Source organism: Microcaecilia unicolor, chromosome 1 (genome assembly GCF_901765095.1).
Source record: "Microcaecilia unicolor chromosome 1, aMicUni1.1, whole genome shotgun sequence".
NCBI lineage: Eukaryota > Metazoa > Chordata > Amphibia > Gymnophiona > Siphonopidae > Microcaecilia > Microcaecilia unicolor.
Window position 1 is genome coordinate 328517616 of NC_044031.1, and position 27001 is coordinate 328544616.

Here is a 27001-nt window from a genome sequence, read left to right on the forward strand (position 1 = left end):
TCTCTCCACTGCCCTCCCCTCATTGTCCAGCGATTCTTTCTTCCCTGCCCTCCCCTCATATCCATTTCCAGCATGTCTCCTCTCTCCCCTGCCCTCCCCTCCCATGTCCCTTCATGCGGGCACATTAGGCATACCTTTGCTGGCAGCCAATAAATGGACTACCACCACTCCCAATGTCTTGCTCTGAGCAGCATGCTGAAACTTCTCACACATGCTGGAGAAGTCCCAGCCTGCTGCTCAGAGCTGGAAACAAGGACCGGGGAGCAGCAGCAGTCTATTTACTTGGCTGGCAGGGCTCAGCATCCCCACCAGCAAAGTAAAAGAGAATTCAGCAGGGGGCCCAAGCCCACATTTTAGGAGCCAGTTGTTAAAGTGGCCATGGAGGGCCCTACTTTAACAACCGGCTCCCAAAATTCTTAAAAACCTAACAACCGGCTCTTGCGAGCCTGTGAGAGCCTGCTCCAGCACACTACTGCCTGTCTCAAAAAATCTATTATACAAATCTTATATGACAGCCAACCAGAACCTCTTTGAGTTCCTTCAATATCTGCTAGTGTATTTTATATGGCCTCATTGCTTATTCATGTTTAGTTTTTCCAGTTGTTCATGAACATTTTCTTCTGTGAAGGATGCAATATCTACTCTACACCCATATATGACCTTTGGGTTCATTTTCGAAAGAGAAGGATGATGGACGTCCTTCTCACAGAAACGTCCAAACGGTATAATCGAAAGCCGATTTTGGACGTCCCCAACTACACTCCATTGCAGGGATGGTCAACGTTCATGTCGGAGGCATAGCGAAGGCAGGACTCGGGCATGCCTAAAACTTGTACGTCCTTGACCTATAATCGAAAAAAAGAAGGACGTCCTTGATGAGCACTTGGACGTTTTCACTCGGACCTGTTTTTATTACGACTAAGGCACAAAAAGGTGCCCGAAAAGACTGGATGACCACCGGAGAGAATCGGGGATGACCTCCCGTTACTCCCCCAGTGGTCACTAACCCCCTTCCACCCTCAAAAACATCTGTAAAAATATGTCGTGCCAGCCTCAGATGTCATACTCAGTTCCATGACAGCAGTATGCAGGTCCCTGGAGCAGTTTTAGTAGGTGCAGTGCACTTCAGACAGGCAGACCCAGCAGCATCCCCCCACCTGTTACATTTGTGGAGGAAACAGCGAGCCCTCCAAAACCCACCACAAACCCACTGTACCCACATCTATGTGCCCCATTCACCCATAAGTGCTATGGTAGTGGTGTACAGTTGGGGGTAGTGGGTTTTGGGGGGGCTCAGCACACAAGGTAAGGGAGCTATGTTCCTGGGAGCATTTTATGAAGTCCACTGCGGTGCCCCCTAGGGTTTCTGGTTGGTGTCCTGGCATGTCAGGGGGACCAGTGCACTACAAATGTTGACTCCTCCCATGACCAAATAGCTTGCGTTTGGTCGTTTCTGAGATGGATGTCCTTGGTTTCGAAAATCACTGAAAATCAGAAACGTCCATGTCTAGGGACGTCCATCTCTAACGATGACCAAATTTAAGGATTTGGACGTCCCTGACGGTATTTTCAAAAAGAAAGATGGACGTCCATCTTGTTTCGAAAATACGGGTTTCCCCACCCCCTGAATCGGGACATTTTGCAAGTATGTCTAAATCAAAACGTGGATGTTCCTTTCGAAAATGCCCCTCTTTGTCAGCCAACAGAGGTTCTTCTCTAGGATTTACTTCCATGAACATTAGTGTACTCACCTTTTCCTCATCACTTTCTACATATCAGTTCTCAGCAGCTGTCATTCTCACAGTACTATTTCTAGCTTCCTTCCCCAATATACCTAAAAAAATCTTATGTCCTCTCTTTAAACCTCTACCCATTTTTTCTTCAACCTGCACTTTCACCAGCTGTATTTATGTGTTATTCTTTTTGTGTTCTTCTGTATTTCATAAATGCCACCTCTTTGGTCTTTATTCCTTCAGTCACTTGTTTGGTGAACCATATCAATTTCTTTTTTCCTCTCATTTTTGTTTACTTTCCTTACATAAAGATCTGCTGCCATTTTTATTGTTCCTTTCTGCTTGGACCATCTAATTTCCACTTCTCATATCCTCCCATCTCTTTCTTCAAGTACTCTCTCATTTCTATTACAGTCAGCATGGTTGAAAACTAGGGCCTTGTGTTTTGTGTCTACACTCCATTTTAGCTTGTATATTGAGCCATACAGTGTGATGATCACTACTGCTTAGGGTTTCTTTTGCAAAAGAACTAGAAAAAATGCATTACAAAGAAAACACATGCAAACTATCAAAGTGGAGAAAAAGACTTCAGCAAAACTTGCTGCTAACAATTACAAAAAGAAGGGGGTTGGAGCCTCTCAATCATCGTTCAAGAAAAAACAACTCCCCTTTTCACAAATGTGTATTTTAAATTTATACTTCAAAACATTAACTCAAAACTGCATAAAAATTGAAATCAATCCAGCACAACTTAGAGGTAACAAGAAAGGTCCCTGTTCTTTAGAAAATTCTCAAATACTTGCCTTGCTTCATAATATCTAATAAGGCAATACTCTATATCAAAATGGAACCTTGAAAATTTCCCAAGAGGAGCTCCTGTTTCTCAAGCATGCTGCCTCAGGGGAGCTGGTACACCTCATGTATCAGCAAACACAGCTTCCAATATGACTGTGGAAAGACAAAGCACCAACATTTAAAAACTGACATCCTCTGCAGAGCTCTATCCAAAAATGTACAGAGGTTACCTGAAAACTTCAAAACAGGAGATTATTTAATAAAAAGCATTCCATTGTCTTCAATGTTTGCGTATATTGCCAAGTCTTACTGAAGTCTGCACCTGATCCAAAACAATGCAATAAAAAGACAAACTCATGCTGATGATCCATACCATGAACAATAAAGGTTCCATCTTCTTCTGTGACTTAATAAAATGTTGGTGCTCAATTGACTGCATTTTAAGCATCCAATAGGTTTGCCTGACATATAAATGTCTACAGGGGCATTGCAACCAATAAATTACATTCTTTGATTGACAGGTAGTGTCAACCCTTAAAGCAAAAACTCGCTTTGTACTCTCATCCACAAAAGAAGTACATTCAATCACTAGAGGACAGAGAGAGCATTCCCCACATTTCTGATGACCCCTGTCATATAGTTGCCAGGTTTCCTGGTCAGACATCAGCACAGCATTACTTGTCATTTAAATTAGAATTCCAGGTATATGCAAAAATAGAACATGAATTCTAGAAACAAGAATGTGCATTCACTAACTTTAATGATGCTTGATTACTTGAGTAATATATTCAGAGCTAGGAATGTATTTCAAAATGTAAGAATATTTTTATCCTGAGGTGTCTTAATGCACTCTAACAGAGCCTCCTTAATGTTGAAAAAAAGCCTACTTCCTAGCCCTTTTTGCCAATTGCTTAGAGTAACCACAGGCACAACATTTATTTCCTTAACATTACTGAAGATCTCACATATTGTGCACTAGAATCATAAATTCTCTGATGATATAAAACTTGAGAAAAAAGGAGACAATTTAGAATACTATCAGTGGCATAATCGAAAGAGACAAATTGGGAGACGGGCATCCTTCTCTCAGGGTTGCCCAAATCGGCATAATCAAAAGCTGATTTTGGGCGTCCTCAACTGCTTTCCATCGTGGGGATGACCAAAGTTGACGGGGGCGTGTCTGCAGTGTACCGAAGGCAGGACGGGGGCGTGGTTAACAGATGGCCGTCCTCGGCCGATAATAGAAAAAAGAAGGGCATCACTGACGAGCATTTGGCCGACTTTACTTGGTCCAATTTTTTTCACAAGCAAGCCTCGGAAAGGTGCCCGAACTGATCAGATGACCACCGGAGGAAATCAGGGATCATCTCTCCTTACTCCCCCAGTGGTGGGAACCCCTTCCCACCAAAAAAATAAATAAATAAATAAAAACTTTTTTGCCAGCCTCTATGTCAGCCTGAAATGTCATAAACAGCTCCATGACAGCAGTATGCAGGTTCCTGGAGCAGTTTTTAGTGGGTACTGCAGTGCACTTCAGGCAGGCGGACCCAGGCCCATCCCCCCCTACCTGTTACACTTGTGGTGGTAAATGGGAGCCATCCAAAACCCACCCGAAACCCACTATACCCACATCTAGGTGCCCCCCATTCACCCTTTAAGGGCTATGGTAGTGTTGTACAGTTGGGGGTAGTGGGTTTTGGTGGGGGTTTGGGGGGCTCAGCACCCAAGGTAAGGGAGCTATGCACCTGGGATCAATTTGTGAAGTCCACTGCAGTGCCCCCTAGGGTTCTCGGTTGGTGTCCTGGCATGTGAGAGGGATCAGTGCACTACAAATGCTGGCTCCTCCCACGACCAAAGGGCTTGGATTTGGCCATTTTTGAGATGGCCTTCCTTGGTTTCCATTATAGGCGAAAACCGAGGCTGGCCATCTCTAAGGTCGGTGATCTCAACATTTCGGTCGACGTAAATATTGAGATTTGGGCGTCCCCGACCATATTATCGAAACGCCGGGGCACCTGTAAAGATGGACGCCCAGTTCGATTTTGCCCCTCCATGTTACTCTGACTTTTGTTCTTGATTAATGAAAACATTCTTGGCAAATGTTTTCGCTTTGGTTCATCTTGCACCGTTCCAAGAATTTCACCACTGGCGGCACAATATGAATGGCCCTGGCCATCCCTCTTAATCATGGTTGTATTCCATTATTCCTAGCTGAAATATTCAAGTGACTGACCTGCTTTGAACACTCTAAGTTTTTCAAAGTAAACACTTTGGACCCCCAGCATACTCAGTCACAAGCATCAAGGAGGCACCGAAAGGCAGGGGCTGGGACCAGTGGTAGCTTGCCTTGTGACAGACCCCCAGCTCGATCCCAAGATCCAACTATGAGCTTTTTAATGCACCAACTTTAATTACCACAGCTGCTGCACCAGACATGCCCTCCAGTGGTTCCTGTTAAAGGATTTAAAGTGTACTCATTCCAATTACAGGGCCTCGTAAGTTAATTCATTAAGTCCAAAAATTGAAAAAGTGTAACTTGCAAATCAGAACATTTGACATTTTTAGATAGCCTCTGTACATATTTTAGGTGGAACTATGCAGATGACATCAGGTTTTAAATGTTGGTGTTGTTGCCTTTCCAATAGACATTTTGGAAGCAGTGTTTTCAAATACAATTATTGTACTAGCCCCCCTGAGGCAGCATATTTGTCAAACAGGAGCACCCACTAAAACTGCTCCAGGGACCTGCATACTGCTGTGATGGACCTGAGTATGACTTTTGAGGCTGGCATAGAGGCTGTCACAAAATATTTTGAAAGATTTATTTTGAGGGTGGGAGGGGGATAGGGACCACTGGGGGAGTAAGGGGAGGTCATCCCCGATTCTCTCTGGTGGTCATCTGGTCAGTTTTGGTACCTTTTTGTGCCTTAGTCATAAGAAAAACAGGACCAGGTAAAGTCGTCCAAGTGCTCGTCAGGGATGCCCTTTATTTTCCATTATTTTCCATAGAGGACATCTATGTGTTAGGCACGCCCAAGTCCCACCTTCACTACGTCTCCAACACGCCCCTGTGAATTTTGGATGTCCCTGCGACGGAAAGCAGTTGGGGGCGTCCAAAATCGGCTTTCAATTATACTGATTTGGATGACCCTGTAAGAAGGACGACCATCTTCCGATTTGTGTCGAAAGGTGGGCGTCCTTCTCTTTCGAAAATAAGCCTGATAGTGAGTCACATTAAACAAAACAATCAGTACAACAGTATGCAAATATTATATTCTGAAATTGAGCCAATATAGAAGGAAAAGAACAGATAAGGAAAAGGAGCCTTGATTGAATATATCTAATGATGTAATAGTAATAATCAATTATGTTAGACTAGAAGAATCAGAGAAAAGGGAATAGATTCTATGGAAAGGGTTCTTAAAGAGGAAAAATGAGCGAGAAGCCGGATAAAGCATTGATTCAGATAGAATTAGTTGGCTTATTGAAAACTAAAGAAAAATAAGTTTTCAATGAACTTGTAGTCATCAATATGCCTAGTAGAGTTTTGGTAGGGAATTCCAAATTGTGGTACCTTGGTATGAGAAGTTGACATTATGTATTTTTTTATAGATTACGTTTTTACAATTTAGAAATGGAAAATGAGATGTGATCTGGATGAGTTTCTCGCATTCCGAGGAGGTAATTCAATAAGATCATTCATAAAGGAAGGAAACATGCCATATAGAATTTGGTGAATAAAAACATATAGTTTGAACGATATACGTTCTTTAATTGGTAACCAATGTAATTTAAATAGAAGAGGAGAAGCTTTGGCAAAGCGTGGAGATTTACAGATAAGATGAGCTGCAGTATTTTGGGTGGTTTGCAGTTTTTTTCAGATGATCACATTTGACGCCAGCATAAATGGAGTTACAGTAATCAAATTTAGTTAAGACTAAGGACTGAACTATGGAGTAAAAGACTGACTTAGTGAAAAATGGTCTTAACCATTTAAGTTTCCATAATGTAATGAAAACATTTTAAACTACTTTTGAAACCTGAATCTCAAGTGAAACAAATTGTTCTATTGTGATTCCAAGGATTTTCATTGTAGAGTCAAGAAGATAAGTAGTGTTTTCAATTTTAAGTTCTTGAGAGTCATAGGATGATAAGGATTGGTAATAATAAGGAATTTAGTTTTTTTAGTGTTGAATTTCAACTTGAAATTGGATGCCCAGAATTCCATCAGTGTGATGCCTAGTTTGATTAAATGGGTTATATCATTTATGTTATTAATAAATGGAATGTATATAGTGATGTCATTAGCATAAATATAAGTTGGAAAGCCATTATTTTCCAGTAAGTAACCTAGGGGAGTCATTATGAGGTTGAATAAGATGGGGGATAGAGGAGAACCTTGCGGGACTCCACAACTGGAGGACCATGATGATGAAATTGTACCTGACTATTTAACTTCGTAAGATCTTGATTTTAAGAATCCAGAGAACCAGTTTAAGACAATTCTACATATACCAAAATGGTCAAGGATGCTAAGAAGAATATCATAATCTACGGTGTCAAAGCCGCTTGACAAATCAAACTGGAGTATTAAGATCTTATTACCTTTACCTAGTTCCCATCTAAAGTTAGCTAGGAGAGTGAAAAAGACCATTTCAGTACTGTAAGAGGGCCTGAAACCAGACTGTGAGCTGTGTAAAATCGAGTGAAGGTGAAGGTAATCCATGAATTGATATGTAACCAGACCTTCCATTATTTTAACTAATAAAGGAATAGAAGCCACCGGTCTATAGTTGGAGACTATGCTTTGGCGAATTTGAGAATTTTCTAAAGAATGGGACCCTTTTTGTTACTTCTGTGTTGTGCTGTATGGGTTTCAATTTTTATGTAATGTTGAATTCATGTTTTGAAATATAAACTTGAAGTATACATTTGTAAAAAATAGAGTTTATTCTTTTTTTTCTTGACTGATGATTGGAAGATCCAGATCACATGGTTTTGTAGTATTTATGAGCAATTTTCACTGAGGTCCTTTTCTCCACTTTGATAGTTTGAGCGTGATTTTTTTTGGTGATATTTTTTAGAATTTCTTTTGCATAACAAACCCTGCAACACAGTTTTTGGGCTGTACTTATTTTGATGTTCTGAGGTCTATGTTACTCCTGGGGGGGGAATTCTGTGCAAAATTGTTGAAAATTCTGCAAAATTCAGCGCTGTTTCTTTCTAGCATTTTTGCAAAGAATTTCCCCATCCTAAGGCTTGAAATTTCCTCCTGTTTCCCTCTTTAAGCTCCATCCTCCCTCACCCTACCCAATGGCACACTCACCTTTGTCTGCTCCCCCCTCCCCAAATGCATATTTAGTGGGCCTTTTTGCCAGCCTCTATGCCAGCCTCAAATGTCATACCAAGCTCCATGACAGCAGTATGCAGGTCCCTGGAGCAGTTTTAGTGGGTACTGCAGTGCACTTCAGGCAGGTGGACCCAAGCCCATCCCCCCTACCTGTTACACTTGTGGTGGTAAATATGAGCCCTTCAAAACCCACCACAAACCCACTGTACCCACATGTAGACCCCCTCCACCCCTTAGGGCTATGGTAGTGGTGTACAGTTGTGGGGAGTGGGTTTTGGGAGGGAGGGCTCAGCACACAAGGTAAGGGAGCTATGTACCTGGGATCAATTTGTGAAGTCCACTGCAGTGCCTCCTAGGGTGCCCGGTTGGTGTCCTGGCATGTGAGAAGGACCAGTGCACTATGAATGCTGGATCCTCCTACGACCAAATGGCTTGGATTTGGTCGTTTCTGAGATGGGTGTTCTCGGTTTCCATTATGGCAGAAAATCGGGGACGACCATCTCTAAAGACGACCATCTCTAAGGTCGACCTAAATTTCGCAATTTGGGCGTCCCCGACCGTATTATCGAAACGAAAGATGGACGCCCATCTTGTTTTGATAATACAGGCTTCCCCGCCCCTTTGCTGGGACATCCTGCGAGGACATCCTCAGGAAAACTTGGGCACCCCTTTCGATTATGCCCCTCCACGTATATCAAATTTATTATTGTTCTAATGATCCTTAAAAACATACATGGTTTGTACAGTTTAACTGAACTGATCCATGGGATAAGGTTAGAGGACTCTTCCATCTCGATAAGGAAATGTTAGTACAGCTGTTAAAAAAGCGCTTTTATCTGTTAGTTTCATTTATGGCTGTGCATTATTTAGGAGGCGCTAAGGGATCCTGCATTATGGATGTGCTTATCAGTAAGCATGGCGGTAGTAATAGCTTGCTAGCTGATTAGTGCATCCATTCCTGCTCTCTGCCCCTGACACACCCCCTCCAAAAAAATAAAGAAAAATAAATAGCGCACATTTAGCATATGCAGGTGGAAAAAACTAATGGAGAATACTTTAGCATATCCTACGTTAGGCCATTTTTTTCTGTGTTAGGTGCACGTTAGTGCCTAAAACAGCCCTAATGTTTTATTTTTTTTCCATTCTGTTTCTATAGAAACAAAGCTTAACCCCCTGTTTACAAAGATGTGCTAGGAGCTGTCGGTGTGGTAATGCCAACACAGCCCATTCACTTTGAATGGGCTGTGTCGGCATTGCTGCGCGGCTTTGTAAACAGGGGGGGGGGGGTGGTAAATGAGGACCAAATAGCATCATTCTTAAGATTCTTACATTCACCTCTCATTTATCCCTCATTGCATTCCCCCTTATCTTAAGTAGTTTATAACATGCAGCCTTCTTGTCTCTCACTAATATAAACCTCTACTCTGCATTCTTTCAACTCCTTCTCAATCACTTTCATTACATTTTTTTCCTTCTATCTTCTTTAAAGAATGCAGCTTGCTCCCATATTCACCTATTCTATTTTCTACCAGTTAAACAAAAGGAAACTTTAAAATATTCAGTAAATATAGCCCAACACAGCTTGGCTCTAACCTTATACAGTGGGAGAAATAAGTATTTGATCCCTTGCTGATTTTGTAAGTTTGCCCACTGACAAAGACATGAGCAGCCCATAATTGAAGGGTAGGTTATTGGTAACAGTGAGAGATAGCACATCACAAATTAAATCCGGAAAATCACATTGTGGAAAGTATATGAATTTATTTGCATTCTGCAGAGGGAAATAAGTATTTAATCCCTCTGGCAAACAAGACCTAATACTTGGTGGCAAAACCCTTGTTGGCAAGCACAGCGGTCAGACGTCTTCTGTAGTTGATGATGAGGTTTGCACACATGTCAGGAGGAATTTTGGTCCACTCCTCTTTGCAGATCATCTCTAAATCATTAAGAGTTCTGGGCTGTCGCTTGGCAACTCGCAGCTTCAGCTCCCTCCATAAGTTTTCAATGGGATTAAGGTCTGGTGACTGGCTAGGCCACTCCATGACCCTAATGTGCTTCTTCCTGAGCCACTCCTTTGTTGCCTTGGCTGTATGTTTTGGGTCATTGTCGTGCTGGAAGACCCAGCCACGACCCATTTTTAAGGCCCTGGCGGAGGGAAGGAGGTTGTCACTCAGAATTGTACGGTACATGGCCCCATCCATTCTCCCATTGATGCGGTGAAGTAGTCCTGTGCCCTTAGCAGAGAAACACCCCCAAAACATAACATTTCCACCTCCATGCTTGACAGTGGGGACGGTGTTCTTTGGGTCATAGGCAGCATTTCTCTTCCTCCAAACACGGCGAGTTGAGTTCATGCCAAAGAGCTCAATTTTTGTCTCATCTGACCACAGCACCTTCTCCCAATCACTCTCGGCATCATCCAGGTGTTCACTGGCAAACTTCAGACGGGCCGTCACATGTGCCTTCCGGAGCAGGGGGACCTTGCGGGCACTGCAGGATTGCAATCCGTTATGTCGTAATGTGTTACCAATGGTTTTCGTGGTGACAGTGGTCCCAGCTGCCTTGAGATCATTGACAAGTTCCCCCCTTGTAGTTGTAGGCTGATTTCTAACCTTCCTCATGATCAAGGATACCCCACGAGGTGAGATTTTGCGTGGAGCCCCAGATCTTTGTCGATTGACAGTCATTTTGTACTTCTTCCATTTTCTTACTATGGCACCAACAGTTGTCTCCTTCTCGCCCAGCGTCTTACTGATGGTTTTGTAGCCCATTCCAGCCTTGTGCAGGTGTATGATCTTGTCCCTGACATCCTTAGACAGCTCCTTGCTCTTGGCCATTTTGTAGAGGTTAGAGTCTGACTGATTCACTGAGTCTGTGGACAGGTGTCTTTCATACAGGTGACCATTGCCGACAGCTGTCTGTCATGCAGGTAACGAGTTGATTTGGAGCATCTACCTGGTCTGTAGGGGCCAGATCTCTTACTGGTTGGTGGGGGATCAAATACTTATTTCCCTCTGCAGAATGCAAATAAATTCATATACTTTCCACAATGTGATTTTCCGGATTTAATTTGTGATGTGCTATCTCTCACTGTTACCAATAACCTACCCTTCAATTATGGGCTGCTCATTTCTTTGTCAGTGGGCAAACTTACAAAATCAGCAAGGGATCAAATACTTATTTCCCCCACTGTAAATATACTTAATACAAAAAAATAATGACAAAAATTGAACAAATAGGAAAATATGCAAGGCATCACTACAATGATCTAAACAGAAGGGGATAAATTCTCAGGAGTGACAACAACCATAGTATTTAAGAGCTGATGCCAGAGTTTACATTATTAATGTATATTCATTGCAACTGCACATATACCCCTGGAAATTTAATTATTTAAGCCAATTGCCATTTAACAAGCAATTATTGACACTAATTGGCATTAATTAGAATTTTCATGCACAACATGCTAGGAATATTCTGTAAAGTGCTGTGCATAGATTCTGCATGCTGTCAAAAAGGGGGCATGGCCATGGGCATAGAATGAGCGGACTATGGACATTCTGAAAATCTACATGCACGGTTATAGAATATACCTGCTCCATGCCTAACTTAGATGCCGGTATTCACGCCATGCGTCTAGAGTTAGGCACAGGTATGGACACTAGGCATATTCTATAAACTGGCTAGGTATATTCTATAAACTGTGTCAAAATCTAGGCATAGTTTACATAATACACCTAGGTGGAAATATTTTTGGCGCTGATTTTTCAGGTGCCATATATAGAATCTAATCTATAGTCAGAAGTGCTGACTATGGGGGATAGATAGAAGCATGGGATACCATTATGATAAGTTATTTTACCATGCTACTACAGTAGGGGTGCTATTTTGGATATGGCACCAGACAGGGCAGGAGTGACTAAGGATTGTTCCTGCCTGATCACCACTGGACCACCAGGGAATCATAAGAACATAAGAATAACCATATTGGGTCAGACCAATGGTCTATCTAGCCCAGTATCCTGCTTCTAACAGTGGTCAATCCAGGTCACAAAAATCTGGCAGAAACCCAATTAGTAGCAGCATTACATCCATTTGGTAGATCCTGTCAGGGGGTGGGGGAATGGTTGCTTGGATAGGGGGTAGGGATGTGTTTCAGGGGGTGGAAAGATTGGATTGAGGGGATGTGCTTAAGGTGGCTTGGGTCGAGGGTGGGTGGGGAAGGGCTTTGACAGTCTTCAGTCTGTGGCCTGGGAGCATTAGGTTGTGGCTTTGCAGCCTGATGCTACTTGATGGGAAAATAACTCCAGCTGATTTTACTGTGATTTCTGGGCCATAACGTGACTTGCAGTGAATACCCTGTGCACATGACAAGTCGCTTTAGGGAGTTTTTGCACAGTAACTAGATGCAAATCATGCATGTACATCTTTTTAATCTTATCACTATGTAGCCCATGGTGACTTAAACATTGCTGTGGTAAATGAAGTCAAGCTGCATTAGGGCTCTTTAAGTTGCATTCAGGGCAAATAACATGACTTTAAAGCCCTAACACAGATTGATAACTTCCTTTCTAAGTTTAAATCTGCTATTGCTACTATCCATATAATTTTGTGGCATCCCCCTCACTCTACTACTACCACCCATCTTCTGCCCCTTCACTGAACAGATAGTGTCAAAGCACTTGGAGGGATTTTCAGCTCAACATTATCCATAAAACTACTGAAAACAGACAATGAAATTATATATTAAGCAGCCACTGATGAATGTTGTCCCAAAGAATATCATGATCTTTTCTGTTTTGGAATACTTCATATTTCCATTGTATCAACCTAGATGATGGTCCTTTAGGCTTCCAAAACATCAGACATCCTATATAATAAAAAGCACCCTCAACATTCTGAAGCTGACTCCGTGGCTTCAGTGAAGGGTTTGAAGCTTCTGAAGCTCAGGCTCCATCTCTGTCTGCTCCGCCCTAGCGTCAAAACGTCAAGACGTTGAGGACGGGTAACAAAAACACACCAAGCCACTCCCGTGCCCACAACAAACGACCATCTGTCTGCTCCGCCCTCGCGTCAAAACGTCACGACATTGAGGGCGGGTAATGAGTTATACCGGCATTAAAGAATCACACTCCCCAACTCGCATGAACACAGGCACGTGCCTTTAACTCCACTCACATAACAACAGAAAGCGCGCCTGTGTCTCGCTAAAAAAAACGCCAATCGAATCCCGAGCCCACAACAAGCGCGCCTGCGCACCGGCTACGATCACTCAGACAATCTGCTAATGCACAGCAGCAGCTGTCATTTTACCACAGTCATAGGACTCTGTGGGTGCTTGAGCACCCCCAATATTGAGAACATTCCTTGTATGTGGCCAAGGAAGTGTTATTTCCACTGGGCTTAGCACCTCCAATAATTTTGAAAAGTTGGCTCCTATGACCACAGTGGAGCAGAAAAATGGACGGGATTATTTCAATGCACGAAAAGTTGATCATGGTGAGTGCCCACACTCTCCCACACAGACGCTGCTACACTGTCCCCCCCCCCCCCCCCCCCACACACACACACAATCATACACAAACTCTGACAACCTCCCCACTCACACCCAGACTCACTCTCTCTCTCTCTCTCTCTCACACACACACACACACACACACTCACATATTCACTCTCTCTCTTTCACACAGACACTCTCACACACACTCGGCAAGAAATAATCACGAAGCACGCGTGCACACAACATCCTATATGTAGGATGTAGTTTTTCGTAACTTCCTTATACTACATCCTACAAATACAAAAAAAAACAAAAAACAACACTACAAAAAAAAAAAAAAAAAATTAAATTGCACATAAAGTACAAATTACAATTATTCATTACCAACACAACACAATTATAATAAAAAAAACTATTACAACATATTCATGGCAGAAAACAAATACCATGCTAGCGCCCGTTTCATTTGTTTCAGAAACGGGCCTTTTGTACTAGTACTCCAATAAAGCAAACAGTTTGAGATACAGTAAAAGCCCTTTCCATATCACAGTTTCTAATGGCTGGCTATATATTCACCGTAGCTGTAGGTGACTTGTGGGTGGTTCCAAAGAAAGTAACAGTCACGGTTTTGATAGGCTTGGGGTCTGATTGAGAGCGCGAAACTGCTACCTTTTAAAAGGGTGGCACAATATATGAATGTACAAATGTAAGATTCCCCTTCTGCAAGACCCAGGAAAACTACAGTAATTATTTTCTTTAACAATTAGTTCTTGAGTCAGTCTTGAACACAAAATTTCGGAAGGTCAGAATATAATTGTAAAATCAATCAAAAAATCTGTATGTGTATATATACACACACTTTCTGCCCAACTCTGTTCTCAGGAACAAACTCCCAATATTAGTTAGATTCTATATAAGACGCGGTGAGAAGCATTTGCTAAATTGTGTGCGCAGCCAATTTCCACACACTACTCAAATGAGTAACAAGCCAATCAGTGATGATAATTCACCAATAACAAGCAATTATCATCATTAATTGGTAATAATTGACATTTATGAGCACTTCTTTTTAGGTGAATTCTAAAAATAGGTGTGCGTAAATTCCAATGCACGTAGCTGAAAAGGGGGCATGGCCATGAGAGGAGTGTGGGTGTGTCAGGGCATTATTCAAATTTATGCATGTTATAGAATTCAGGGAACATGCCTATATTTAGGCATGGGTATTCATGCCACATTTTCAGTGGTGAAAATGTATGCGCCTAAATATTGGCATGTTCCCCGGTCCCATGCGCTATTCTACACACCGCGTCTAGCTTTAGGTGCATTGTATAGAATAATGGTAGGTATATTAATTGGATGTGTCTAGAATTTAGACAACATTTATAGAATCTAGCCGTATGTGTGTACACCTATGCAGAAATTCTTTGTACGTATATACTGTACAGGTATATAACCATAGGTACACATTTGACATTTTTCAAAAGGCCCTTTTCTGTGTTTAAAAACTTGTTTTATGTATGAACATTTCTTTGAAAATTTCCTTCATAAATCTGTTGTCTAACATGCTTCATTAATATACTATACCAATACCTTGCAATGGCTGCTTTGAAGGAAATATATATATATATATATTTTTTTTTTTGGGGGGGGGGGGGGGGTGTAGATTCAAAGCTTTGTTATTGAAAGATTTACTAAAATATCTGCACACGTGCTGAAAAACTTTTGTAAATAGAATTAGGAATTAGAACTGTATTTCACAAGAGGTTTCTATGGCAACTAGGCAGTTGAAATCCTATACTTTAGGTGTACACTTAAAAAGTATTATCTATATTCCTGTGTTTCCATAGAAAAACAAAATAATACATTTGTACAGTACCTGTCCTGCTCTTGCATTTTCACATACAAATGTATCATAGAACATGGCAAACTGTGGTGCGTTGTCATTGATGTCCAAAATTTTGATAAAAACAGGTGCATGGGTGGTCTGTTTGGGATTACCTATATAAATATAAATAAATACAGAAATACAGAAAATGTGAAAAAAAATCTTTCAAAATGCTGTTCATTAAACACTAATGTCTACACATAAATGGCCCTATTTAGTGAAGTGCAGTAAAAGATTTTTATTTATTTAAAAAAATGTATAGCCCAATCTATACTACAATCTAAGTGGGTTCCAATAAATGCATACATAATTACATAAAAAATAATAACACAGCAAATAAAGAGGTCCTTTTACTAAGGCGCACCAATGGATTTAGCATGTGCTACCGATTAACATGCAGTATTCCTCATATTCTATATATACCGTGCCTAGCGTTCCATGCCGAAATCTAGGCATATCCCATAACAATGAATGTCACTTAATTAGCTTAACAAGCCAATCAACATTTTGAACAGCACTTAACAAGCAATATTTGGCAATAATTAGATTTTACACTCATAACTCGTTAAGCACATTCTGTAATGAACTGCACCTAAATTCTAAAGCACGCAGTTCAAAAGGGAAGTGGCTAGGGGCAGGGAAATGGGCATTTTGTGGGCATTCCCAAATGTATGTGCATTCTTATAAAACATGGCCCAGTGCACATAAATCTACGTGCAGGGATTTACGCCATGTTTTCATTGGTGTAAATGGAGGCACATAGTTTTAGGTGGTAGGATATCAACTAAGCAAATTCTATATACCGTGGCTAAATCTTATAGATTACGCTTAGCCAAAAATGATTGCCACATGGATTTCCCAGGCGTCATATATAGAATCTCCCCATCTCCCCCTATATGCCATGCAGCCCATAGGAATACAATGGGCTGCGCAGCATTTAGTGCACGCTATTGATTGGTATGCGCTAAATCTGTTAGCACGCCTTAGTAAAAGGACCCCAAAATGTTAGTCTGAAACAGCAGTTCAAACAAACTCTGTAATAAAACAATGATTCAGTATAGCATAATAGAATCAAACATAAATTAAAACAAATTAAATTAAATTAAGTGACTGCACTGCCATTAGAACATTAGGGCATGTTTACTAAAGGGCATTAGGACTTGTAGCTGACATAGATTTTAGCACATTGTTATCTGCAAATTTAATGTTTTTCTTTTTAAGAGTATATTTTATGCAGACCATGTGCTAATGTAGTCATTAGCATGCAGTAACTGCTAGGATTTAACATAAGAGCACTCAAAACTCCTATGTAGGAGGCGCTAAATGATTCAGCATTAAGTCAGCTGTTATCTGGTTAGCACTAACAGGGATAATGTTTCCATGCCATGCCACACTTTCTCCCTGAAATAGTCCCTAACATGCACACCAACAGGTATATTACTGCAGAACACCTTAATGTCGTCATGTGGTAACCCTGACATTGGGCTACCCGTCCGCCAAAAAATTCAGACTAAAATCTATGCTTGAAAAATCATTGTCTTTTCAGGGGGCAAATCAATGGAACATGCTCCATCTGGGCCTAAAATTATAACCATCCTACACACACTCTTCAGAAAACTGCTTAAAACCCACTTAAACAATGGTTACCCATACTCAAACTAATCTTCAGGATCTCTGCAACATCCCCCCCCTCCCCAAACGATGAGTTCCTCTTCCTTACCTCCTCTCTACCTCACCTACCTAATGGTTAAACCTCGCTTTGTAAACTGCTATCAATCCTAACCAGAACAACAGTTGGTATATAAGAACTAAATTAAATTAAGGATTCCTTTTACTAAGGTGTGCCGAAAAATGGGCTGCGCTTGTGTAGGCGTGTGTTTTAGGTGTGTGCAGATTCATTTTTCAGAGCGCCTGTAAGAAAGGCCTTTTTTATTTTTGCTGAAAATGGATGTGCGGAAAAATAAAAATTGGCACACATCCATTTTGGGTCTGAGACCTTACCGCAAACCATTGACTTAATGGTAAGGTCTCACACGTTAACTGTGTGGTATTCATCTATGCACATAGAATGATGATTACCACCCATTTTTTGCCACGTGCCAAAAAATACATATTATTTTCCAGCGCACACAGCAAACGTGCGTTAAAAATGAAATTACCGCAAGGACCACGCGGTAGCCGGGTGGTAACTCCAAACTGATGCGTGTTGGGCGTGCGTAAGCACCTACGCAGCTTAGTAAAAGGGTCCCTGTATGTGTAATGCCCTTTAGTAAACACACCCCTTTATTTTTTATGACCAGAGAAAATAATTAAATGAAAACATTATTAAACAACAAATGCTTGCTGAAAGGACTCCAATTGCTTTTAAAGCAATAGTTGATTTGATTGATTTTAGATTTAGAACCCTGTTTTTTAGAGTTTTAAAAGAAATTGAAAATGTTTCTCTTCCCTTCCATCTAACTGCTGTGTACTCTATTAATTTAATTTTAATTTATGTTTTCTATTCTTCTTTACTTAGTTCTTTTTTTACTTTAATTGATTTTTATGCTATGTAAGCCATTTTGGATGATATATTATCAGGAAAATGGTGTATAAAAGTCATTAAATAAAAAAAAAAAAACCTTAATAAATAAATAGGAACTGGAACATTTTTCACAGGTCAGCTGGCAATGAATTCCAGAGGCCAAGTTCAGTAATAAAAAGTGCTCAAACACAGTTAGATGAGAATACCTGACCGTGAGTTCAGGATCACAATAAAGGGGGGCTGGGAAGGCAGAATGTAATTAAGGGTCAGTAAAAGGTGGACTTTTATTTCATCTTGATTTCTGTGGGAATGACTAACCTGTGGAATATCAGTACTGAAGGCTGCTGACTCCCATGGTAAAAGAATAGCAATGCGTGTAAGCTCCCTCACAAGCAACATTATTCCACTGGCCTGGAAGCATAAGGGCACCCACATGGCGCCCGGTATAAGAGGCTTGGGGAGCCTCCCCAGCCCAGCTGTGACCTACCCCGCGTCCCCGCCTACCTCCTTCTCTAAATGCAGCCGGACTCGGTGACAACACTCTGGACAAAATCTTCTGCTGCCCGCTTCTGTTGAGCAGCGCAGCGGCAGCCAGGAACGAGACGTACGATCCGCTGCTGTCGCTACTCTCCACAGCCAGCATAACAGAAGAAGAAAAAGAAGCGGGGCTGCAGCAGCCTTCAGACATGCGCTGTCGGCTCTGCCGGTCTCTGCCCCGTGACGTCAATTTCCCGTTCTGGGGGCAGAGGACCGGCAGAGCCGACAACGCATATCTGAAGGCTGCTGCAGCCCCACGCTTATTTTTCTTCTTCTGTCAGCGCTACAGCAAAGAGGCCTGGGCCGGAGGGAGAGAAGAGAACGTGGTCACTGGCGGGAAATGGTAGGAGGTGGGAGAGCAGAGGAGAGCCAGGGGGCATGGATAAGAGCAGTGGAGAGCCAGAGAGCGATAGGGAGAGAAAGAGGTGCCATGGAAAAGTGCAGGGGGGAGCCAGGGACATGGAAAAAAGCCTTTCCATGCATAAGGTTGTAGCTTGTCCTGTCCTTGGAATTAGTACTGTTATGGTTTGGTAAGGTTATGAGTGTGCTTTTGCACAAGTTTGTGTATAGTGTTTTGCAGTGGAGAGATTGTGTATTGGCCTTACTGAGGTGGCACCAAATCATCAGAAAGGGTTTTAGAGCCAAAATCATGACACACTACCTCTTGAAGGATCTACATATAGTCATTCATAAAAGGAGCTAATTGTGAACACTTTCCACCCTAAAAGGGTGTTTTGTGGCACTACATGAGAATTGTGATATTATGATCCTTGTTTCATATTGTTGACGGTCTGCATTTTCCGTATGGGTGGTATATTGGTTTATTAGGGTCTGCCCAGTGTTATGGTACAGGAAGGTTTATGAGTATGTTTTTGCACAAATTTGTGCATAGTGTTTTGCAGTTGAGCAATTGTGGTTAGTACATGCTTTGAGCAACCACTTTATTCTTTGACATATGATACATATTTAATATCTAATTTAATAAAAGGAATTAATTGTGACTTATTTTTTTACTTATTTTTTTTCTATGTTGTCAGACAATTATGGATGTAAGCCCCGCCCCTGGTCCCACCCATAACCCCGCCCCCTTTAGCCTCCCCAAACAGTTGGGCCACCGACCGCCTATGGGCACCCAGTTATTCCCATATGCCCCCCAGGCTGCATGCTAAAAGAGCTGGCATGCTTAAGTTATATGGGCGGCCAGATCATTCCCCCTAAGCTGTAAGCCCCTTTTTTGTCTCACCCTTGTGTTTTCCCAACCAGAACCCCCAGTGGGCCAACCTCCACACCCAGAAGTGCTGCTCTTCTAAGTGAAGATCCCCAAGGCAGTAACTTCAACCCCCCCCCCCCCCCACCCCAAGACCCCATCTCCTTTATCATTTTTGTCACCCTTCTCTTCACCTTTTCTAATTCCACTATATATTTTTTGAGATGCGGCGACCAGAATTGAACACAATTTTTGAAGAGTGGTCGCACCATGGAGCGATACAAAGGCATTACAACGTCCTCATTTTTGTTTTCCAGTCCTTTCCTAATAACTTATAACATTCTATTCGCTTTCTTAGCCGCAGCAGCACACTGAGCAGAAGATTTCAACGTTTCATCAACGACGACACCTAGATCCCTTTCTTGGTCAGTGATTCCTAATGTGGAACCTTGCATGACGTAGCTATAATTCGGGTTCCTCTTTCCCACATGCATCACTTTGCACTTGCTCACATTAAACTTCATCTGCCATTTAGCCGCCCAGTCTCCCAGTCTCGTAAGGTCCTTTTGTAATTTTTCACAATCTTCCCGCGATTTAACGACTTTGAACAACTTTGTGTCATCAGCAAATTTAATTATCTCACTAGTTACTCCCATCTCTAGGTCATTTATAAATATGTTAAAAAGCAGCAGTCCCAGCACAGACCCCTAGGGAACCCCACTAACTACCCTTCTCCATTGAGAATAATGACCATTTAATCCTGTTCTCTGTTTTCTATCTTTTAACCAGTTTTTAATCCACAATAGAACACTACCTCCTATCCCATGACTCTCCAATTTCCTCTGGAGTCTTTCATTAGGTACTTTGTCAAACGCCTTCTGAAAATCCAGATACACAATATCAACTGGCTCACCTTTATCCACATGTTTGTTCACCCCTTCAAAGAAATGTAGTAGATTGGTGAGGCAAGATTTCCCTTCACTAAATCCATGTTGACTTTGTCTCATTAATCCATGCTTTTTAATATGCTCTGTAATTTTGTTCTTAATAATAGTGTCTACCATTTTGCCCAGCACCGACGTCAGACTCATTGGTCTATAATTTCCCAGATCTCCTCTGGAACCTTTTTTAAAAATCAGCATTAGGGAGATCACGTGATGTGTTGAGGGGAGCATACGTGGAACGCTCACCTCTTAGGCCCCGGCCCTCTTCCTGATGCCCAAACTTGAAGGATTGATAATAGCAGCGCCTAAAAACTTTCATCGGAAGCGAGGACGGGTGCATGGATAATTTTGTCACTCGCCAAGAACCAGCTATGCCCGCGAAAGGAGCTAAAAAAGAAGTGGATAGGCCCCGCATGCTCGAGAGCAAAATGGCGATGAGCCCCGCTCCCGTAACCACATCCCAACCGTCAATGTTCTTGGACTCACAAGTACAACAGTTGACGGAGGCGGTACGGTTTGCGATAGAACCACAACTCCAACAACTCTCGAACCAGCTGACCTCCATAGAATCATTGTTGGAGGACACGACGAGGAGAACCGGCGAGCTGGAGCAGTGGGTGTCGACCCTGGAGGACGAAGGAGCCAGAACCGCGGCACAAATTAAAGAACTAACCCAAAAGCAAGTGAACCAAATTGATGACTTAGAAAATCGCTCACATAGAGCGAATTTGCGTATAATAGGCATACCAGAGACAGTACCGGAACATCAGTTGCCTAATGCCCTAGAAAAATGGCTGACAGACCAATTTGCCCTCTCAGACAGCGTTGAATCTTTATGCCTGGAGCGAGCGCATCGCGTGGGACGCAGGATGGACAATGCGCAAAGGCCCAGAGCGGTAATTCTCAAGATACACAAGACAGCTTAATATTTGAAGGCTCACCCATGAAAATATTTCAGGACTTCTCACAGGCTCTACAAGAGCGCAGGAGAGCCTTTGGGCCTGTGTGCAGGGCACTAGCAGAGGCAAAACAGCGATTCAGGCTGATTTATCCAGCCATACTGAAAATACACCATCAGGATAAATGGCGAACCTTTCAGTCATCCCAGGAGGTGCAAAAGTGGCTAGAGGACACATTGCAATGGTGAACCTGCAGCAAGTAACGCTAAAAAAGACTCTAAAAATGGAATTAATGCAGTTCACAAGGTCTTTGGAATAAGCAGCAGCTGAGCATGCAGATCTATAAACAACAATTGAGATAAATGGGGCATCCGAGTGCGGGGGGCTACCATCATTGATCTCCCTCCACTTTTCTTATAATTAGGAAGAGAGAGATTAGGACGGGGGGGGGGGGGAGAGGAGGGTAGGGGTGGGGGGGGGCAAGGGTTGGGTATAGGGGATGGGAGGGAAAGAAATAGCCGGAAGCTAGAACAGGAGTGGAGTCACTCACTAGAGACGAAAACTCAGATAGATCCGAGCCTGTCACGGATATTGGGGTATGAGAAAAGAGCCAAACTTATCCATCTTGCTACCCCGGGTGAGGCTGGGCACCTGGGGCGACCCTTAAGGAAAGAAGCGCAGATAATACCATTTGATAACTTGTACACACACATATACTACTAGATTTGCCACTTGGAACGTAGGAGGCATTGCCACCCCAATTAAGAGCACTAAAATCTTAGCGGCCCTTAAGAGACATAAGGTTGATATAGGATGCCTACAGGAGACCAGGCTCACTATGGAAGAACATTTAAAGTTAAAAAGACAATGGATGGGCGAAGTGTACGCAGCCTCATCGGGAGATCGTAAGAGTGGGGTGGCTTTGCTGATCCGAAAGGGACTGACAACCAAGACAGAACTAGCAAAGGCTGACCCTCAGGGACGGTATGTCTTGGTATGACTATGGCTGCAGCATAGAGAATTCTTGGTATTGGGGCTATAAGGACGAAACACATACAATAGACAATTTTTTGCTCACATAATACAATTATGCCTATCCTGTCACAATTCACACTTATTGGTATTGGGAGACTTTAATATAGTGGCAGATCCTCAGCGGGACTGTTCCAAACCTAACGCTGCTCACAGAGGGGGACCCAGATCACGTGCCCTGGCTTCCTTTCAACGCACATTAAATTTGGTAGATGTGTGGCGTTGTTTACATCCAGATGAGCAGGAGTATACACACCGCTCACGTGCCCATGGGACGCTTTCCAGGCTTGATTATATCCTGATAGCGCAACCAGCATTTCAATGGGTGACCTCCTCGACAATAGGGCCGGAGGAGGTGTCCGACCACTCAATAGTGTGGATGGATATAGAAGCACCCTCCTTTTATCAACAGACAAGGGGGTGGAGATTTCCGGCTTATTTGGCGAACAATAGAGAGTTCTAGGAACATATAAGGCAGAGATGGGAAGACTATGTCCAACACAACAAACAACACAAAGATTAACCGAAGCTCTTCTGGAGTGCAGCTAAGGCAGTCCTAAGGGGAGAGGTTATAGCCTATGTCCATGCCAGGAATAAAAAACACACCATGGCTATAGTGAGATTAGAACAAAACCTGCAAAAGGCAAAAAACAGATATATTGCACACCCGTCAGCGACAACTCAGGAACGAGTAAAGGCTATCCAAGCCACCCTCAATGCTTTATTGCATGAACGAGTGTGCAAATCCCTAGCTTATCAGAAATTCAGACTCTATCGGTTCGGTAACAGGTCTGGCACAATGATGTCGAGATTAATCAAGGCTTGGAGCCCGCGGAAACCAATAGTGACGCTCAAAGACGAATCAGGGCAAATACAAAATCAAAGTGAGAAAATAGCGGAGACACTCACAAAGTTCTTTTCCACATTATATAATTCTAGGCCAGCTCCAGATGCCACTGACTGACAACAATTCCTGGACTGGGAGGGACTCCCAAGACTCAAAATACAAGAACAAACAGAGCTAGAAAAACCGTTCACATTAAAAGAAATACAAGCTGTGGTCAAGCAATTGCCAGGGGGGTTCCGCACCAGGCCCGGACGGATATACGGGAGAGTTTTATAAAATGTTGCCCACCTCCTTTTATCCAGCGATTTGCGAGTTTTATGAGCAAGTTATTGGGGAGGGACAATTTCCACCATACACCAATGCAGCCTTAATAACCTTAATCCTAAAACCTGGACGCCCTGAGAATGTAGCGGACTCCTACAGACCAATTTCCCTACTAAATGTAGATCTGAAAATCTTAGCCAAAGTGCTGGCTAATCGGCTGGCAGAGATTTTACCTAGATTAATAGCTGAAGAACAAGTGGGCTTTGTTCAGTCCAGACAAGCGGCTAAGAATGTACGGAAATTACTGCTCGCTATGACAACCTGCCAGATGTCCGAAATCCCAGCCTCCCTATACTCACTAGATGCCACAAAGGCCTTTGACCAGGTGGGGTGGCCATACATGTTCTCAGTGCTACGACATATGGGATTTGGGGGTAGATACTATAAGGCAATAGAGGCTCTTTATGAAGGTCCCAGAGCAGAGGTGTTAGTGAATGGGATCCGGGCTCAACCGTTTGACATAGCAAGGGGCACAAGACAAAGGTGTCCCCTATCTCCAGCATTGTTCATTTTGACAATGGAACCTTTACTGAGAACTCTTAAATCCACAAAGGACATACCAGGCATGCAAGTGGGAGGAAGCACTGTCAAAGCTCTCGCCTTTGCAGATGATCTCATGGTCCTAACAACGCAACCAAGTACCTCCCTCACCCACCTTATCAAGTCGATACAGAAGTTTGGGCAGCTATCCGGGTTCACCCTAAATATGAGCAAATCTTTAGCTATGGATATTTTTTTAAAAATAAACAAGTACCAAACAAAAATAATGTATTTTCTGTGCATTCTCAAGGCATAATAGATTAAGGGCTCCTATTACTAAACTGAGGTAGAAAGTGGACTTATCCATGCAATAATGCTTTTCCTGCAGCTGGAAAATGGTTGATTTTCCATTTTCCCTATTAATGGTCCCTGTTTACTAAGCCGCGCTAGCAGCTGCCATGCGCTAATGCTGACACAGCCCATTCACTTTGAATACGCTATGTCAGCATTGCTGCACAGCTTAGTAAACGGGGGGGTTAGTGTGTGACGGGGCATAGCCAGACTTTGGCGGGGGGGGGGGCAGAGCCCGAGGTGAGGGGGCACATTTTAGCCCCCCCCCGGCACCACGGACCCCCCGCCACCTTTGTTCCCCCCTGCACCCTCCCCTTTCGACCCCTCCTTCCCGCCACCACCAACCCTCCCCCGAGTCCCCCGCCGCCGGCATCAGGTACCTGTGCTGGCGGGGGTCCCCAACCCCCACCAGCCGAAATCCTCTTCAGCCGGTCTCCAGGCCGGCACATTGCTGCAGCTGATGTGGAAGCCTAGGATTCTATTTCTTCTGTGTGAGTCGTCCACGTTCAACGTACAGGACATCAGGATGACTCACACAGAAGAAACAGAATCCTAGGCGTCCACATCAGCTGCAGCAACGTGTCGGCCCAGAGACCGGCTGAAGAGGATTTCAGCTGGCGGGGTTTGGGGACCCCCGCCAGCACAGGTACCCGATGGCGGTGGCGGGAAAGGGGGGTCGAAAGGGTTGGTGGGGACTAGGGCCAAATCTGGGGGGACCCACGTAGCTACGCCCCTGGTGTGTAAGCACTTACTGCCACCCATTTTGTATGCGGCAAGTGCTCATGTGCTAATAAGCACAGAAACACCAACTCTCTGCCCCCAGACATGCCCTCTTTGTGGAAATATTTAAAAAAAAAACCATTTTTTAGCATGTGGTTTATGTGCACAAATTAAAAACTTACAGCAGGACGTTTGAGCATGTCCCATGGTAAGCTCTTTTAAAGCTGCAGTATACACACATTAACACTTACTGCAGCTTAGTAATAGGGCCCCTAAGAGAATAAATCATATTAGTTGTCTTTTAAAATGCTATAATGTAAAAACATCTTCCTTCACAGTTCTAAAGAATTAAAGTTTCTTCAGCACTGCCTTCAGAAATGTTCAGAGCACCTGAGAAGACATCTATTAATTCATCTGGTAGCTCTTGGGAATTTACTTTTTTTTTAGTAAGCTACCTGCAAGAACTATTGGCTTCAAACAGAATTTTATTGACTTATTATAAGAAAGTTTTTTTTTTAAGACACACATAGAAAGACACAGTGGCTTACTGATCTCGGTAGCTATAACGCTAAGATTATGCCATTGCGACAGTTCACGATCAAGAGGCTTCGCAGTGTAAATAGATCCGTTTCCAGAGTAGATATTAAAAATTCTGTCAAGGTCTGTATGACGATCCAAAGAAAACCTATGCATAGAATGTGAAAAGAAAACACACTATGAAAAAAATGGAAATGTATATTTGATTTTCATATGCAACAGACACATCCAGGTTTAGGAATTATTTGAGAAATTTGTTTGTTTCCATAATATGTAGGACATTTTCTTTTGCTCATTCATGCTTTTAGTGTTTGGGATTATGCATTGAAGTTTCTCTCACCAGTTGTTTCAGACAGCAGAGATATAATTTTTCAGGAAAATTTATCTATGCATGAGGCATAATCACAATAAAACTGAAAATGTTCTATTTCTGCAAATGTTTCCAATTCTCAAATATGGAACTGCTCCACTGCATATTATTTTTAAAGATAAGGGGAAAGGAATCTTAGGGATCTCCTGCTAGCCTTCCTGGTACTTGCTCACAATGGCAGGTTTGTTTATAAAAGTGATCCCCAAACCTGGTCATGGAGGCACCCCAGCCAGTCAGGTTTTCAGGATATCTACAATGAATGTCTGCACTGCATGCAAATCTCTCTTATGAATATTCATTGTGGATATACTGAAAGCCTGACTGGCTAGGGTGCCTCTAGGAACAGGTTTGAGAATCATTGGTTTATAATTTACCTCTGGTACTCTGTCACGAACAAGAAAGCTGGCCTTATTGCATTATGAACCACTTTCCCCCAGAGAACAACAATGATGTTGATTTTATTCCATGTATCAGAGCCCATGTGGCAACCGACAAATCTTTCATCAGAAATCAGCACAAACTCTTTGACCTTAAAAAAGAAAAAAAAACCTTGTATGTACCCCTACGACCTCCTTTTGCTTATTTTTAAAAGAAAAAGTGGATCCTAACATGGACAAAGGGTATTTTAAACTAGTGTTTTATTGAGTAACACAGGGATGCTGGAAGTACTTGGGGCCCTTTACTAAGCCGTGGTAAAAAGTGGCGTACAATAGTTTTGGTGTGTGAAATTGGTGTGTGGTGGGCCATTTTTTATTACAGCAAGAAAAAAAGCCTTTTTTAAAAATGGGGTAGTAAATGGCCATGTGCAAATATTAAAATTAGCACATGGCTATTTCCTGCCTTGGCCTTTACCACCACCTACTTAGAAGACGGTAAGGGCTCACACGCTACTCATGTGGTAATCAGTCAGCACGCGGCAATGTGGCCACCCTGCTGGTTACTGTCGAGAATGCCCCTGTGGGAGAA

The 27001-nt window shown here is 42.6% G+C and overlaps 1 protein-coding gene across 1 annotated transcript in view; it reads right to left on the minus strand.

Moving 5' to 3' along the window:
* Positions 1-27001, minus strand: part of LOC115478355 (cadherin-10-like) — a 392306-nt gene that overhangs the window by 56580 nt on the left and 308725 nt on the right. The window contains 2 exon segments of the mRNA XM_030215685.1: positions 15255-15376; positions 25677-25813. Of these exon segments, the coding sequence (XP_030071545.1) occupies positions 15255-15376; positions 25677-25813 (259 nt within the window).